At 38.0% G+C, this 17,644-nt stretch overlaps 1 protein-coding gene across 2 annotated transcripts in view; it reads left to right on the top strand.

Annotated features, from left to right (window-relative positions):
* ST8SIA1 (ST8 alpha-N-acetyl-neuraminide alpha-2,8-sialyltransferase 1) overlaps nucleotides 1–15,224 on the top strand; it is a 187,353-nt gene extending 172,129 nt beyond the window's left edge. Inside the window, exons 5-6 of one of the 2 annotated variants that reach the window (XM_069585585.1) lie at nucleotides 512–764; nucleotides 14,529–15,224. In XM_069585585.1, coding sequence (XP_069441686.1) covers nucleotides 512–764; nucleotides 14,529–14,591 — 316 coding nt within the window. In that variant the 3' untranslated portion in view covers nucleotides 14,592–15,224. Of the gene's footprint in view, nucleotides 1–511; nucleotides 3,440–14,528 lie in introns of those variants that run through there. The other variant, XM_069585584.1, reaches the window with a different exon arrangement.
* Nucleotides 15,225–17,644: the final 2,420 nt, after the last annotated feature.

Below are 17,644 nucleotides of genomic sequence, written 5' to 3' on the forward strand. Positions count from 1 at the left end.
CTTTCTTTTTCCATATATTATTATAATCGTAGCATTCATTGGTAAAGCTTCATTACCTGTAGAATCAGAGCATTTCAGTGGGAAGAATATCTCTGAAATGGTTCTTTTGATTTGCATATGAAGAAAAAAGTCCTGTGTTTATGTCTGCCCCACAGGTAGCTTTTATCAAGTCTATTCAACAACCAACGACCTTTGTGAATTCATGAGTATTAAATCATTTTTATATTCCAGGCAAGTAAATTCTAAAAGAGAACAGCCTGTGCAATGGATTTCAGTTCAAACAGAATCTCATTAAGAAATCTTAACCTGAGTGTAAGATGTTGGGGTGGGGGAAAGCCAGGCTACTTGATGAGAGATAATTGGTAAGTTCAAGGTGGGTTTTAAATCAAGAGAAGTGCTTTTTATGTTTTTTGCAGAGATGACATGCCTATCAGGGCATCAGAAGAACTGTAGAGTGGGTATTGATGAGTTACTTTTCCCTGGGTTTAATTGAGCCTCTTCTCTTTGATAGGTTTCAGAATCTGCTGTGGTCCAGAAAGACGTTTGTGGACCACATGAAGGTCTATAACCACAGTTACATCTACATGCCTGCCTTTTCTATGAAGACGGGAACAGAGCCATCCCTCCGGGTTTATTACACACTGTCAGATGTTGGTGCCAATCAAACAGTGCTCTTTGCCAACCCCAACTTTCTGCGTAGCATTGGGAAGTTCTGGAAAAGTAGGGGAATTCACGCCAAGCGCCTGTCCACAGGACTCTTTCTGGTGAGCGCAGCCCTGGGCCTCTGTGAAGAGGTGGCCATCTATGGCTTCTGGCCCTTCTCTGTGAATATGCATGAACAGCCCATCAGCCACCACTACTATGATAATGTCCTGCCCTTTTCTGGCTTTCATGCCATGCCAGAGGAATTTCTTCAACTCTGGTATCTTCATAAAATTGGTGCACTGAGAATGCAATTAGACCCATGTGAGGACACTTCACTGCAGCCCACTTCCTAGGGACTGTGGAAAAAGAAAGGACTGAGCCAGGGTATTTTTGTTAGGTTTTCTACATAACTTCAAAAGGAAATGATCAGGTCATTTCATGGATTTGCACGGACAACTTGGAAAAAAATGACAACAGAAACCCAAGGGAAACTCTACTTTCACTGTTGGCTTGGAAGACAAAAAAAAGAAGTGAACCATCCCATGAAATATTTGGCACATGGTGGATTTGCAACTAGTAACATGCTGATGAAGTGATGCTGGTAAAGCACATTTACATGAGAAGGTGCAGTTCACAAACTAGACAAAACTAGTTATTGAAGCTGAGGAATTAAGGTAGATTAAGTGAAATGCCAGAGTAGAAGTGTTAGTGGTTATCAACCTGAACTGACTTAGTTTAAAAAAAAAAGCTATCTTAATCAGACTAACATTAGAACTCTAGGTTTTTAAAAAATTCTTACTTAATTTTGCCCTATTTAAGGGCAGTGAGTAGGTGATGGGGTACATTTTTTAAAAATCCCTTACTGAGTAATATGGATACAAGACACTACAGCTGATATTGTAATTTGTTGAACCAAGTCTTTGTTAACTAGAGTTCCCCTCCCTTCCATTTAAAAAATTGTTAAATAAGAATTACTCCTTTCCCTTTTGTCAAGTCCACTTAGACAATGTGAAACATTGTTGAATTTAGATTGTGTTGGTTCATTGTCAGGAGGACGAATCACTTTCCCTCCTCAGAATGTAGGGCATAAACTCAATTTTAGGTCTGCTTTATGCAAGCCTATTTGCATTATTATTGTGTGTGCTCAGTTGCTCAGTTGTGTCCTACTCTCTGTGACCCCATGGACCATAGCCTGCCAGACTTCTCTGTCCATGGGATTTGGAGTGGGTTGTCATTTCCTATTTCACAGGATCTTCCTGACCCAGGGACTGAAACCCACATCTCTTGCTTATTATTTTAGTGCAAAAAACTACAAATGCAAGTGCATTATTTATTTGCAAAATGGCATAATTATCTTATAATTTAATGTTCAGAGATGAAGTAAAGCACAATGACATCAAGCTTAGTCTCTGGAAGACAGACCGAAAGACACTTCCTTTTCTTTCTGCCATGGTGAATAGGTCCTCTCCAAGATGAAGCGTATGCATGCACACGTAAAAGCATGCATAGACTCCTGTACACTCATACACACACTCAGACAAAGCTCACGCCTGTGCAGCTATGAAAGCGGAACCCATATGGCCTGGGACAGCAGAAATCTGTAACCCGTTGGAGAGCTATCAATGCATTATGTACTACCTACCATACCTTGCTATGAGACAAACCAGCTTACTGGTTGCTGCTCTAATGCTCATACCAGCATGAGATGTGAGCCTTACCCCCGAATCATTCCAAATGAACAGAACTGTTTTAGTGTATGTGACTCCCCCCCACCAACATGTCATGAGTAAATCCTGAGTTACATATGGTCATCAAAACATGGTTCACACCAGTAAAGGGATGTGAGTTAGTAGTTGTTGATTCCCTTAGTAAGAGATAGGACAGCTTAGAAGGCTTGTTACCTCAGCTTTGACACACTGCACACAAACTCTGTTGACAGTTTACGGGCAGCCAGATGCGTTTACATACAGAGAAAGGTAAAAGAAACCTCACATGGTCTTTGTGTTTGGGGATGTCTTCATCTAAAAGGAGACAGTACATATCACTAACTTGATTCTTTTAAGTGTCACCAAAATGTAGGTAAACTGTACCCAAAAGTTCTGCTTCATTTTCCATGGAAAAGACTTAGTATACAATACAGACTAAAGCAGGTGGCAGTTTTGGGGTGGGTTCATTTAAATAATCCCAAGATAACAAAGCCCTTGGAAAAATTCTGCCTCATTGGGATGTGGTGGTGCTCAGTCGCTCAGTCGTGTCTGACTTTTTGCAACCCCATGGACTGTAGGCCCACCAGCTTCTCTGTCCATGGACTTTTCCAGAAAAAAATACTGAAGTGGGTTGCCATTTCCTACTCCAGGGGATCTTCCTGTCTAGGCAATTTCTAAATAAGATTGAATATTAAGGTTACTATAGAGATCAACAGTTAAAATATAACTGGTGACAAAACAGATTCTATTGATACTTAGAAAGTTAAGAATTTAAGAGTATTGATTCTGTGCAGATCCGATTTGCTCTTTTGATCCTATTTGGCAGCAAAAATGTAATGAGAATGTGCTATGAGTGAGTTGTACTAAATATGCACTGTATGTGCAATCCTGAATATATTTCCTCTTTTGAGCTGTTATTACATAATAACTACCTGAAAAGGAATACATTTTTACCTCTACATTTCATCAAAATATAAAAGGCCTAACAAAAAACACACATAAAAGTTAAGAAAATAGATAATACTCAAATTAGTGCTTTAATTGTTGACATTGTTATAATCAATAATTAATAAACTCCATCGAACTCATGTGTCTTGGCTCCATTGAAGGTGTCTTCTGGAAATTTTGCATTTTGTAATTCCTGGGCTAGGTTTGTGCAAGAGATTTGTACAGTGGTTAGTTGTATATTTGGGGCTTCTGAAAGGCAAGCAAATGGATAGAGTATAATTAGATCATGGCTTCTTAACTGGGGTGATTCTCCCCCACTGTCTGGTGACATTTGCCAGTGTCTGCAGACTTTTTTGTGGGATCTTAGTTCCCCCACCAGAGATGGAACCCAGGCCCTCGGCAGTGAAAGCTCAGAGTCCTGACCACTGAATCACCAGGGAATTCTCAAGAGACATTTTTGATGGTCGTGGTTTGGAGGGTGCTGCCAGCATCTAGTGGATAGAGGCCAAGGGTCCTACGAAAGATCTATAATGCACAGAGCAGCCCCCTAACAAAGAATTACCCACATGAAAATCCCAGTAGTGCCAAGGTTGGGAAACCCCAGATTAGACCACAATGATATTTTGATTATTCAGTATTGTCTTCACTTCCGTGCTCATGTCATTCAAAGTATGACTACAATTTAATGAGAATGCTTTCTCAGAGTATATTACAGTTTGGCGTTATTTTATAGTGATAATTCACAAGTATGCCATATATATTTCCTTTTCTGTGGTTAGATAGATATATCTCAATGTAGGAGTTGTGAGTGTGTATGCTTGTGTGTGTGCACATGTGCTTATAGCATAAAGTTAGTATATCCATCCTTACTGGAATATATGTGTTCCTAAGTGAGGATCTTTCTAGCATTATCTTGCACAGTACTCTGGCATACTGTATTACTCTTAAGTTAAATTCTAAGCTCCCATTATTTTATTTTTTTGAAATTGAGACCTTCAGAATTGGACCTCATTATTTGCCAAATTTGGTTGATTACATTTTAATGTTACTGACCCTTAAGATTCAGCTCAGAAGAGATTTAGGTTGCAGTAGACACATTTCATAAGAAAGTATTTCATCACTTTTGATGCACCTGCAAGGAGAAAGCATCATCCTCTAACATATTAGTCTAATTTTTAAGTTATATTTCAGTGGCAAAAATTAGGTTGCTCCATGGGGATAAATGAGGGGATGAAGAGAATGAAAATGAGTACCTGATATGAATTTTTATTTTTATTAGCTCTGATTGGAGAACTGCACTGATATTATGGATCATGAGTAAGAAAGACTTCTGTTTGATTTTAATTAGACTTAGGTCAAATTAAGATGCCTGAAGGATTAAGTCTTTCTTAAAAGTGATTTTTATATGAAAGATTTTTTATGGAAGAAGACACTGGACACATGCTTTCTATAGAGTATTTGACCAACAGTTTATACAACATTGTGCATCTAAATTGAAAGTAATATAAGAAGTTAAGGAGTGCTTCCTGGATTTTGTTTCTGTATAGTTCACTTTTACCTATTTTAACAAGGGCAAATGATTCAAAATGATACAGAGATCCAGAATGACAGATGTTCAAACAGTACTCTGTGTTTGGCTTTGTGATATTTTATGCCCTTTACTGGACTAAAAACCTTGTTTAGGTTAAATATAATTTGTACCTGAAGCAATGGGCAACCTGGCTTAAAAATCTATATGGAAAATAACTGGGGAAATCCTTGGATTCTGAATTTGCCAAAAGTATTCTGAGATTAGTCCAAAGCTTTACAGTAGTGTTAGTGATAATTTCAAATAGAAATAATAACCCATAACATTGTCAGCAACTCAGGTAGGTTTGTCACTTTATTATATACCACCTCCTGTTTCTCAGTTTGGAAAATCAGTCACCTAGGGTTTTCATTTCTGTTTAAAAATACTGATTGTATGAAAATTTTAACTGATAAACCCTTGCTAGGAGGGACCTAAAGAGGAAAAAAAGTTACAGTCCACTGAAAACTTCAGGAAATGCTTATTGGGTTGTATAAAAACTTTCCCACCAAAATCAGGTAATATATGCTCTCTGTCAGTAGAGTTTCAAAGATCAAACTCTAAGAGGACTTTTATGGGAGCTTTAGGAAGGGCATGTGGAGGAATAAGGCTTGAGAACAATACTGTGCTTTTTATTTCTTCTTTTTCCCAGTGTAGAGGTCTCCTCTGAGATGATCTGATTTTGGTGGGCACACACCAGGGATGGGCATGGGCAGACATTACTGAGGCACCTGGAACGTTGGTCAAGCCTCTTACAAAATGAACAGTGTGTGTGTGTTAGTCACTCAGCTGTGTCTGATTCTTTGCATCCCCATGGACTATAGGCTGCCATGCTCCTCTGTCCATGGGATTCTCCAGGCAAGAATACTGGAGTGGGTTGCCATGCCCTTCTCCAGGGGATCTTCCCAACCCAAGGATTGAGCCCAAGTCTCCTGCATGGCAGGCAGATTCTTTACCCTTTGAGCCACCAGGGAAGCCCCATATGAACAGTAACTACAACTGAATATGACTAGCAGTTTAGGCAACTTCAGTGAGCAGCATGCCGGGGTGAAGAAGAGGCAAATGGAAAGGAAGAAAAACCCAGTCCCCAAGCTTTCCACGTACAAAGCGTCAGAGAAGTGCCTGCTCTTGGCCTTGGCCTTCCAGCACTCTCTGTCTACTACCACAGAAGATCTCCTAGCTCTGAGGTCAAGCTAGCAGTTTTGTGACTAGAGAGTTGGTGTGCAAATTTGCTGGGAAGCTTAAAATTTTACACTGCCTTAAACATTTTTTTTTTTAATACTTGTGCTCTTTAAATTTGGGTGTCCCATGATAGAATTCTGATCATCTTGACCTAATTATGGCCCTGCCAGCATTTATTAAAAATGAAACTTTTTTCCCCCCACTTTGATACATTTTTTCTAAGTTCTCGAAGCTGGGAAAATATCAAATATTCTACTAGTTCTCCAGTAGCCCAGAGAAAGCTCTGGAGATGCAGGCAAAGGCCTAGACTGCCTGTTTATAAATTCCTAAGAAGCCACTGTATTTAGGTTGAACACTGTAAAATTTCTATTTTGTAAGTGAAAGGAAATTTATGTGAATCTCCAATTGTATTGGCCATTTTTTTTCCTATCATAAGAAAATGGATACTACTGACTTTACTCCCAGCGTAGGCTGATCTAAATTTTTTACCTGAAATAAATACATGAGTGGAAAACTCATTCAAACATAACACAAAAATTCTGCTTGTCATTGCAATAAGAAAAAAATATGCACTTCCATTTCCTTCTGATTTTCTGGTGCCAGCATTTCTGATTTCTTCTGCTCTAATAGTTAAGGAGTAAATAACATTATAAATTAACTTATAATACGTGAGGTCACTTGTACGATAGCCAAAGCCCATAACTATAAATTCTAAAGCACAAAAGAGGAATTATATTTTGGCTATGGTCGCTCATTTACCTACCTCCTGTATTCATATTGATCTCTACATTGTGCTAAAATTCTTTCTGATTTGCTTTCTTGTTGAAGCTATGGGATATAATCAATAATGTGCAACTACCTAGAAGTTTTATAGAATACTGTCTAAATATATTGATCATGTCTCTTTCTGCTTCTATATAATTAGATTTTCTCCAGTTACTTGTCATTTTAAAAGCTCATGTTTCACATGATACGAATAAACATCTAAGAGATGTGATTTTATCCAGGGCAGAGAAAATGAGGAGATAGATATGTCTGTTTTTCTCTTTACCATAAGAGAAATGAAGAATTGTCATTAAAAAAAAAAAGAAGTTTAATGAAAATAATAGAACAAAAATCAGGGCTTTAATTGAGAGGGACCACTAGAAAGAATCTTTATTTTTTTAATCAAAGTACATCTGCTTACAATGTTGTGTTTCTACTGTACAGCAAAGTGAATCAACTATACATGTACATATATCCCCCCATTTTGCATTTCTGTCCCATTTAGTTCTCTGTGGAGGATTGGGTAGATAGAGTTGCCTAAGCTATACAGTAGGTTCTCATTAGTTATCTATTTTATACACAGTGTGTGTATGTCAGTGGGAGGGATCTCAGTGTGCAGTGAAGAGGAAGCATGGAGGTGGTTGTCCTTGTTGTCAGCCCCAAGAACCTTTTCAAAACATTTTAAAGGAAATACATTGTCATGCAACTGTTATTTCTAATGATGGAAACATGCTAGAGGAAGCAGCCTGAGACTGTGCAGCGCTTGGGGAAAAAAGCAGAAGTGGTACCTCTTTACCTACTTGGACCCTCAGGGTCTAAACTCATCCCCACTTCCTGTCCTCTCCACGTTGGGTTTTCCTTGGTGTTTGAGCCTGAATATGCAAACACTCCCATTCTCACACCCCTTGTCCATCTCTACCTTGATGCATACTCGCAAAATAAGGTGATTTTGATCTTTTGTCATGATGAAACAGCAATATAGCAGCAAATGTCACCTTGAACTTGACCCTTTGAAACATGATCACCATGTGCTATGCATAAAGTTAGCTTTAGTTACTGCTCCCACAATTATACCTCAGTAAAAGGCTTTTATATTCATTATTACTTAGGCAGACTAGAAGTGTTTCCTCTCCTATGTGCTAGTGCAAACACACACATACACACACCCCTTACATTAGTTAGGCCCTTTGAAAGAGAAAGATGGCTGACCTGGCTGGGGGTGGCAGAGGGTGCCTTAACTTTTTCTGGCTTGGCTCCCACTTCCTTATGTATTTCCTTCATGTACCCCTGTCACTCTAGAAGTGTAACCATGTCTGTTCCAAGTTGTATCTTTATCATCAGCAAGAACTCTTACAAGGGTAGTGAATGTGACTATTTTATATAAATGCACAATAGTATCTAGGCCTTGGAGACGTCTGATAACAGTATGTAAATATCCTTTGTTGAAGTAGTAGAACCTGCTCATAGGGAATGCCTTAGGTGATAGCCGCAGAAGGACACGGACTGAAAATGCTTGTTTTTTCAGCAAATTCTAGCATTCGTGGAAGCAAGAAAACAATATTTTTCCCGTTTCCCATTTATTCTTTAGCACCAATCCATTGGGCTTTCTTGCTGAAAGGTTTCTAGAGACATCTCTTTCATAATGTGTATTGTTGTTTAGTCGCTAAGTCATGTCAGACTCTTTGTGACCCCATGGAAAGTAGCTTGCCAGCCTCCTCTATCTGTGGGATTTTCCAGGCAAATATACTGGAGTGGGTAGCTATTTCCTTCTGCAGGGGATCTTCCTGACCCAGGGATGGAATGCCTGTCTTCTGCATTGGCAGGAGGATTCGTTACCACTTAGCCACCAGGGAAGCCCTCATAATAATGTGTATAGGATTCACAATTTGCGATGATTGATGACCACTGGGTTACATCAGAGACACTAAAAAGGGTGAGAACAGACAACACTGAAGCTCCACTGAACAGAGCTCCGCTGAAGAGCTAGCCTTGGGGCTTCCCTTGTGGTCCAGTGGTTAAGAATCTGCACTTCCACAGCAGAGGGCATGGGTTCCATCCCTAGTCCGGGAATTGAGATGCCTCCTGCCAAGCGGCACAGCCCAAAAATTAAAAGGAAAATTAAAAAGGAAAAAAGAAAAAGATTAACTAAATTTTTTAAAAGTCTGGAACATGACTAGAACTTCAGTTACCATACAACACAGTTGGTCTGAAAAGCTTTGAAAAAGAAAATTTCTCTTTAACTTGATGATTGAACATTATATATTATTCCACATATGTGAAGGCTATTTTTCAAGAGTAAATTTGCAGAGACTAGAGCTCAGAAAAAAATAGAAAAATTCAAATAGACTTTCTCATGCAGTGTAGTCTGCAAGTCTCCAAGTTGATAGATGCAGTAATTCTGGAAAAGATGTTAGATTAGACCATAAAATTGAAATCACTTTTGTACTGTATGTGAAATTACTTCTTCCTAATAAAGCCAAACTCCACTGGCAGTAGGTATGGGAAAAATCAGTGCTCTTCATTTCTTCTTTTTTTTTTTTTTTTTTTCAGTTTCATAGAAAATGTAGCAGGTAAGAAAAAAACTTTAATTGGTACTTTTTATAGTGTGACTTGAAAACAACAGTATCTCTGTTGGTTCTGCTGAGTTGTTCTTTCCACAGAATTTAAATGCAATGTCATAGGAGGAGGTTTGCTGTTAAAACATGTCTTTTTCTTTGCTATGTTCATTGTAATTATGGCTGGTACTGAGAAGTTTCAGTAAGTTTCAATTTCTCTACCTCCCTTACTTGGAGAAATTTTGGAAATGTACTCTGTGAATAAAATGTTTTTTTTGTATAGCTTGTGAAGTCTTTTTATTTCCCAGAAGCATTTGGGTAATTCTATTTTCTTTTCTTCCTTTATTTTTGTATGCATATCAGCTACACTGTTTTTTTGTTGTTTTTTTTTTTCCTTCTGGCTACAAACTCAATGCTATTTAGTGAGAAAATTACTTTAGAAATACAGAATTACAAATGCTGTGTCTAGGATACAAGGGCATTATTCGTACTTCTTATGCCAGTGAAAGTTACTATCTACTGGGCAACATAAAGTAGAAAGAAAACTGAGTATTTATTTAACATGGTGTGTGTACATGAGCCTAGTTTTTCCAGGGATAACATTTTTCTTTAATGCAATAATTCAGTATCAGTATGTGTGTCCTTGTGATACATTAAAAAATTTCCAACAAGGTTCAAAATAATTAAGTGACTTGGACAAGCCTAAGTATGCCTTCTTGCCTGAATTATTTAGGTAACTGCTTCAAATTCCCATTTTCCCTTGAGCTCTGGTGCCCCCGTTCTGCCACTTTTTCAAGAGGGAAAGATACCAGGAAAAATGACCTTGGTCCATCCATTACCGTGCACTTCGCCTCAGAAATGACCAGGTGCTTTGTGCAGTTCTCCTTATTAATTCTCTGACTTCATTCTCACATAACAGCTTTTTGGACTGTAGCTATTTTAGGAAAGGACAATCTATTACCTAATGTTAAATCTTCATGCGGTTTAGCTGAATCATTTGGGAGAAAAGGACAGAGCTCCAGCATAAATGTGGGTTACTCTAATCTATTCTCAGATCACATGAGAAAAATAGATCTTGCTTGTTTTCACCAACTATCATTAAGTAAAAAAATCTAGGTATTACTGAACCCTGCTGTTCTACATTATTTCGATTTAAGCCTTCAAAAGCAGATATTAAGAGTCCAAAGGCATTAATTACTCAAGAATTCCTAAACCGAAGTGAAGGGTAATTACATGTCACAGACTGTATTTTTGCTTGAAAAATTATTATTTGGATATACGGTTAGATTCTTGATGCTGCTGCTGCTGCTGCTACTAAGTCGCTTCAGTCGTATCCGACTCTGTGTGACTCCATAGATGGCAGCCCATGAGGCTCCCCCGTCCCTGGGATTCTCCAGGCAAGAACACTGGAGTGGGTTGCCATTTCCTTCTCCAATGCATGAAAGTGAAAAGTGAAAGTAAAGTCACTCAGTCGTGTCCAACTCTTAGTGACCCCTTGGACTGCAGCCCACCAGGCTCCTCCATCCATGGGATTTTCCAGGCAAGAGTGCTGGAGTGGGGTGCCATTGCCTTCTCCAGATTCTTGATGATAAAGGTCTAAACACATAGGATGATTAAATTAAATCTGTGAAGTTCATTGTGAGTGATCAGGAAACCATAGAAAGAAATTGAGGCCATATCTCCTAATGCTTAATGTGTGATTCTGAGACTTATTAAGTAGTTTCTAGGATTTTGAAAATATAGGAAAACAAATACTTTGTTAACTCTTTCATGTGAATAGAAAGTTAATTTCTGTCCTCCACAAGAGTCATGGTTTCCAGGCATGAATTAAAAAATAAGCCTCAATATTTGGTAACTTTTTCATCATAAACAATGAAATAAAAAATTATGTTACAAAACAATCAAGAGTTTATTGGTCTCAAGATATCCTTCGAACAAGAGGATTCTGACCTTTGTGTATGGAGGAAGAGGGCACAGTAAGAATGGAGCATGAGTGTTCCTTTGGTGAGTCTGCTGTAATTAACATCACACCAGGTGAATTACTGATCTGTTTGGAAATGGTTTTATATTGGCCTATGCTGTTAATGTTTGGGCACCCAGCAGTGGTGAAAGTCAGATAATTGATTGTATGTAAACTCCATACCTGTCACTAAAAGAACTTAGTATATAGAAGACTATCAAGAACTGAGAAAAGAGAGTCATGATATCTGTGCAACATACTGTTTTGTCTCGATCTCTTATAAAGGTTAAGACTGATGTGGGGGCAGTTAATGCCTTAAAAGGTTGAGTGCTTTCAGTGCTTTCCATCATGGAGGTGCAGCAGTTTGTTCTCATTGAAGTAGACATTCATTCTGGATTTGTCTTTACTGTCCTCAGTGCTCCTGCTATCACCACCATCTATCTATGGCTTATGCATATATTACATACATCACCATCTACAGAACGACTTATGTACCATATTGGTATATATAACACACAGCGTCCTTTGACCATGGACATATTTTACGGTAACTGCAGCCACAAAATTAAAAGACACTTACTCCTTGGAAGAATAGCTATGACAAAGCTAGACAATGTATTAAAAAGCAGAGACCTTCCTTTCTTGACAAAGGTCCATATAGTTAAAGCTATGGTTTTTCCAGTAGTCATGTATGTATGTGAGAGTTGGACTATAAAGAAGGCTGAGCACCAAAGAATTGATGCTTTTGAACTGTGGTGCTGGAGAAGACTCTCTTGAGAGTCTCTTGGACAGCAAAGAGATTAAACCAGTCAATCCTAAAGGAAATCAACCCAGAATATTCATTGGAAGGATTGATGCTGAAGCTGAAGCTCCAATACTTTGGGCACCTGATGTGAAGAGCCAGGTCATTAGGAGAGACCTGGTTGCTGGGAAGGATTGAAGGCAGGAGGAGAAGGGGATGACAGAGGACAAGATGGTTGGATGGCATCACTGAATCAATGGACATGAGTTTGAGCAAATTCTGGGAGATAGTGAAGGACAGGGAAGCCTGGCATGCTGCAGTTCATGGGGTCGCAGAGTCAGACGCAACTTAGTGACTGAGCAACAACAATATTTTACAGCAAAATAAGTGCAGAAAGGAGCTTATGTCTATGGAATTAACAAGTATTACTCTTTATCACAGGCTTTCCAGGTGGCACTAGTGGTAAAGAACCTGCCTGCCAATGCATTAGACATAGACATGGGTTCAGCCTCTGGGTTGGGAAGATTCCCTGGAGAAGGGCATTGCAACCCACTCCAGTATTCTTACATGGAAAATTCCATGGACAGGGGAGCCTGGCATGCTGTAGTCGATGGAGTTGCAAAGAGATGGACATGACTGGGCAACTGAATAACAACAACTACATGCTTGTATTACCATTTAATTCAGAATATTTTCTAATTACCTTGTGACTCTTCTTTAGTTCATGGGTTTTAGACATGTACATTTCAATTTCCAAATATATGAAAGGTTTACTAGTATGTTTTTGCTATCTCTTTCTAATTTAATTCTCTCATGATCAGGAAATATGCTGTGCATGATTTAAATTTTTTGCAGTTTATTGAATCTGGTTTGATAGCCCAATGTGCATGAGCACAGTTGTTGGCAGGAGTATACTAAAACTGTTTACTCAGTCAAGTGTATCCTTACTCACACTTTACCTATTTGCTCTTTCAGTTACAGAAAAAAGAAGTTTTAAAGTTTCCAAGTGTATCCCATTTATTTTTAGTTCTATAAAACTTATCCTTATATACTTTGCAATTCTTTTCTAAACTACGTACACTGAGGAATCTGAGTCCAGGCCAAACAATTGTCTAATCGTTTATGCCCCAACCATAGGTAATTCAAGGCCTTGCCTGGCAGGCCTCATGAGGAGAAACTGTCCCGGCCTCACCAGGTTGGTACAGAGCCAAAGCATTGATTTTCTGGAGTCCTTTGACCTGCAAACCAGTCAAACCTAAAGGAAATCAACCCTGAATATTCACTGGAAGGACTGATGCTAAAGCTGAAGCTCCAATACTTTGGCCACCTTATGTGAAGAGCTGACTCATTAGGAAAGACCCTGATGCTGGGAAAGATTGAAGGAAGGAGGAGAAGGGGATGACAGAGGACGAGATGGTCAGATGGCGTTGGCAACTCAATGGACTTGAGTTTGAGCAAGCTCTTGGAGATAGTGAAGGACAGGGAAGCCTGTCATGCTGAAGTCCATGGGGTTGCAAAGAGTTGGACACAACTGAGCTACTGAACAACAACAAAGTCACTTTACTCTCTCTCCTGTCTTTTTATTCATATTTTCATGTGTTTTGAAATACGTGTTTATGTCCCCCCCAAATTCAAACATTGAAATTCGATCCCACAATGTGATGGTATTAGGATGTAAGGCTTTTGATTTAGGGCTTGAATTAGGGTTCAGTGAGGTCATGACTGTGGAGTCCTCATAAATGAAATTAGTGTATATAGAAGAACCACCAAAGAATTTGCTTCCTTTCTCTGTTCTCTATCATTTGAGGACACAACTAGAAATCAGAAATTTGAAACCTCAAAGAGAGGCCTCGCAAGAACTTGATCATGCTGGCACCCTGATCTGAGACTTCTAGCTTACAGAAATATGAGAAATAAATTTTTGTTGTTTATAAGCCACCCAGATGTAGTACTTTGTTTTAGCTGCTCAGACTGACATGAAGACAATATGTATATTTTTACCATGTATTTTATGCAATACAATTACAAAACCTTGTGATGCAATATTGTTGTTTCACTTTGTCTTTCAAAGAAATTGGCATATTAAAATATACTTTGCATATTTACCCCCATTTACTAATTTCATGGTTTATTATTCTTCCTGTAGAACTGGTATCATTTCTCACAGCTTGACGAAAATTCCTTTAGCTTTTCTAATAGTGCTGGCAGTAAAATCTCTCAGCTTTTGTTTATCTGAAAATGTCTGTAGTTCATCTTCATTTTTGAAATATGTTTCACTGGATATAGAAATATAGCTTTTTAGTTTTTAACGTTTAAAATATGTTATTCCATTGTCTTCTAGTTTACTTTGTGTTTGATGAGGATTTTGCTAACATTATTGTCATATTATGTATGATTTTAGTTTGTTTTATACTTTCTAGCTTCTTTTAGAATATTTTTCTTTATCTTTGTGTTTCAGCACCATGACACAGATTTTACATTTGGATTTAACAACAAAGTCTCCAGTTCTAGATATCACTAGAATGTGCTAAACTATGTAAGTTCTTATATTTTTCAGGCCCAATTTAACTAACCTTTTCACATCAATAAGGTTGTTGTTAGTAGTTTAGTAGGGCAGGAAGTGTCAGGCCAAGTAAATTGTTGTTGCACATGAGGACATCTCCAGTCCTCTTTGCTCTAATTGTTAATAGCTTGACAGGCTTATTATTGCTATTGCTATTTAATAGACAAGCCACCTAAGGTCTTTGTGGGAGATGAATATTACACTTCATCTTAAAGGTTAAAACAGAATTGGGTTGCTAATATATTTTTAACAGTTATATTTTGGGCTACTTTATGTACCACACTATTTACCCATTGTAAATGTACAGTTCAATGAATTTTAGTAAAATTTATTGTTGTGAAACCATTAACAAAGTCCAGTTTTATAATATTTTTATAGATCCCCCAAATTTCCTACTTCCGGGAGTCAACCTTGGCTCTCAGTCTTAACCCCAGACAACCATGAATCTGCTTTCAGTCTCTATAGTTCAGCCTTTTATGGAAACTTTATTTAAATGATGTTTATATAAATGAAATAGTAACGTTTATGTAAATAAAGTTTAAATAAATGCATTTGTATTTTATGTAAATGAAATAATACAATATTCAGTTATTTATGTCTGGTTTCTTTCATTTAGTAAATATTTTTGAGACATCTGTTATTGCATGTATCAGTAGTTTGCTCCTTTTTATTGCTGAATAACATTCCATTGCATGTATTTAACACATTTTGATTATTAATTCATTAATTTATTAATGTATATTTGGGTTGGTCTAGGATGGAGGAGCCTGGTAGGCTGCAGTCCATGGGATTGCTAAGTGTCAGACACGACTGAGCAACTTCACTTTCACTTTTCACTTTCATGCATTGGAGAAGGAAATGGCAACCCACTCCAGTGTTCTTGCCTTGAGAATCCCAGGGACGGGGGAACCTCATGGGCTGCCATCTATGGGGTCGCACAGAGTTGGACACGACTGAAGCGACTTAGCAGCAGCAGCAGCAGCAGCAGCAGCAGGCCCTTAGCTATTTTGAATAATGACTCTATAAACATTTCTGTGCAGATTGCTGATTCACATGGTAATATTTTCCTTTTAAGAAACTACTAAAACTATTTTGCAAAGTAGCTATACCATTTTACAAACCCAACATAATTATGTGATTGTTTCTTCACATACTCCATGACAATTAGTATTGTTAATCTTTTTAAAAGTATCCCTCTTCTCAATGGGTATGAAGTTAAAAAGTTCTAGAGAACTTTCATACAACATTGCATCTATAGTTAGCAATATTATACCATATACTTAAAACTTTGTGAAGAGGGTATAGCTCATGTGATATGGTTTTTACCACAATAAAAAATGATATAAAAAGAAATAAACAAAAATATCCCTCTTAGAGAATGTATAATAATATCTCTATGGAGTTTTCATTTCCCTAATGACTAAGTAAGTATATTTTCAGTGTTTGTTAGTCTCTTATATATCTCCTTTGGTGAAATGTCTATTAAAATCTTTTGCATTGTACATTTGGAGTGAGGAATGTTTCCTCTAATTATTGAGTTCTTAGATTTTAAAAAAATTATTTTTTATGCATATCCTTTCTCGGATTTGCAAATATTTTTCCTTGTCTGAATTATTTTTTCATTTTATTAATGATGTCTCTTGAAAATAAAGGAATTTTAACTTTTATGAAGTTCATTTTGTTTTTCCATAAAGATAACAGTTTAGTGTCATCTGAAAATAAAGACACATGTATTTATTTTTTTCAATACACTTTTAATTTTAAAGAATTCAATTAAAAGAATGCCTTTAATTTTATTCTTGCCTTATTGAGTTGGCTTCAACTACAAGCATAGTGTTGAATAGAAATGCAGAGAATAGATGTATTTGCCTTATTCCTGGCCTTAAATAAAAACATGTCATCCTTCAGGATTAATATGATGCTAGCTCTAGTCTGTTTGTTTGGTATATGCCACTTACCAGAATGAAAAATTTGAATTCTATTGCTAGATTTTTTTGAGAATTGTTACCATGGGTGACTGTTGCTACTTACAAATGCATTTATGTGTACCTATTGAGATGTCAGTCAGTTCATCCACTCAGTTGTGTCCAATTCTTTGCGACCCCATGGACTGTGGCACTCCAGGCCTACATGTCCCTCACCAACTCCCAAAGTTTATGCAAACTCATGTCCATTGAGTTGGTGATGCTTTTCAACCATCTCATCCTCTGTCATCCCCTTCTCTTCCTGCCCTCAATCTTTCCCAGTATCAGCGTCTTTTCAAATGAGTGATTTCTTTGCATCAGGTGGCCAAAGTATTGGAGTTTCAGCTTTAGCATCAGTCCTTCCAGTGAACACCAGGGCTGATCTCCTTTAGGATGGACTGGTTGGATCTCCTTGCAGTCCAAGGGACTCTCAAGAGTCTTCTCCAACACCACAGTTCAAAGCATCAATTCTTCAGCACTCGGCTTTCTTTACAGTCCAACTCTCACATCCATACATGACTACTGGAAAAACCATAGCCTTGACTAGACAGACCTTTGTTGGCAAACTACCGTCTCTTCATTTTTAATTTGCTGTCTAGGTTGGTCATAACTTTCCTTCCAAGGAGTAAGTGTCTTTTAATTTCATGGCTGCAGTCACCATCTGCAGTGATTTTGGGACCTCCCAAAATAAGGTCAGCCACCGATTCCACTATTTCCCCATCTATTTGCCATGAAGTGGTGGAACCAGATGCCATGATCATAGTTTTCTGAATGTTGAGCTTTAAGCCAACTTTCTCACTCTCTTTTACTTTCACCAGGAGGCTCTTTAGTTATTCTTCACTTTCTGCCATGGGTGGTGTCATCTGCATATCTGAGGTTATTGATATTTCTCCCAGCAATCTTGATTCCAGCTTGTGCTTCATCCAGCCCAGTGTTTCTCATGTTGTACTCTGCATTCAGTTCAGTTCAGTTGCTCAATCATGTCCGACTCTTTGTGACCCCATGAATCACAGCACACCAAGCCCTTCTGTCCATCACCAACCTCCA

This window comes from Ovis canadensis, chromosome 3, assembly GCF_042477335.2.
Source record: "Ovis canadensis isolate MfBH-ARS-UI-01 breed Bighorn chromosome 3, ARS-UI_OviCan_v2, whole genome shotgun sequence".
NCBI classification, from domain to species: Eukaryota; Metazoa; Chordata; class Mammalia; order Artiodactyla; family Bovidae; genus Ovis; species Ovis canadensis.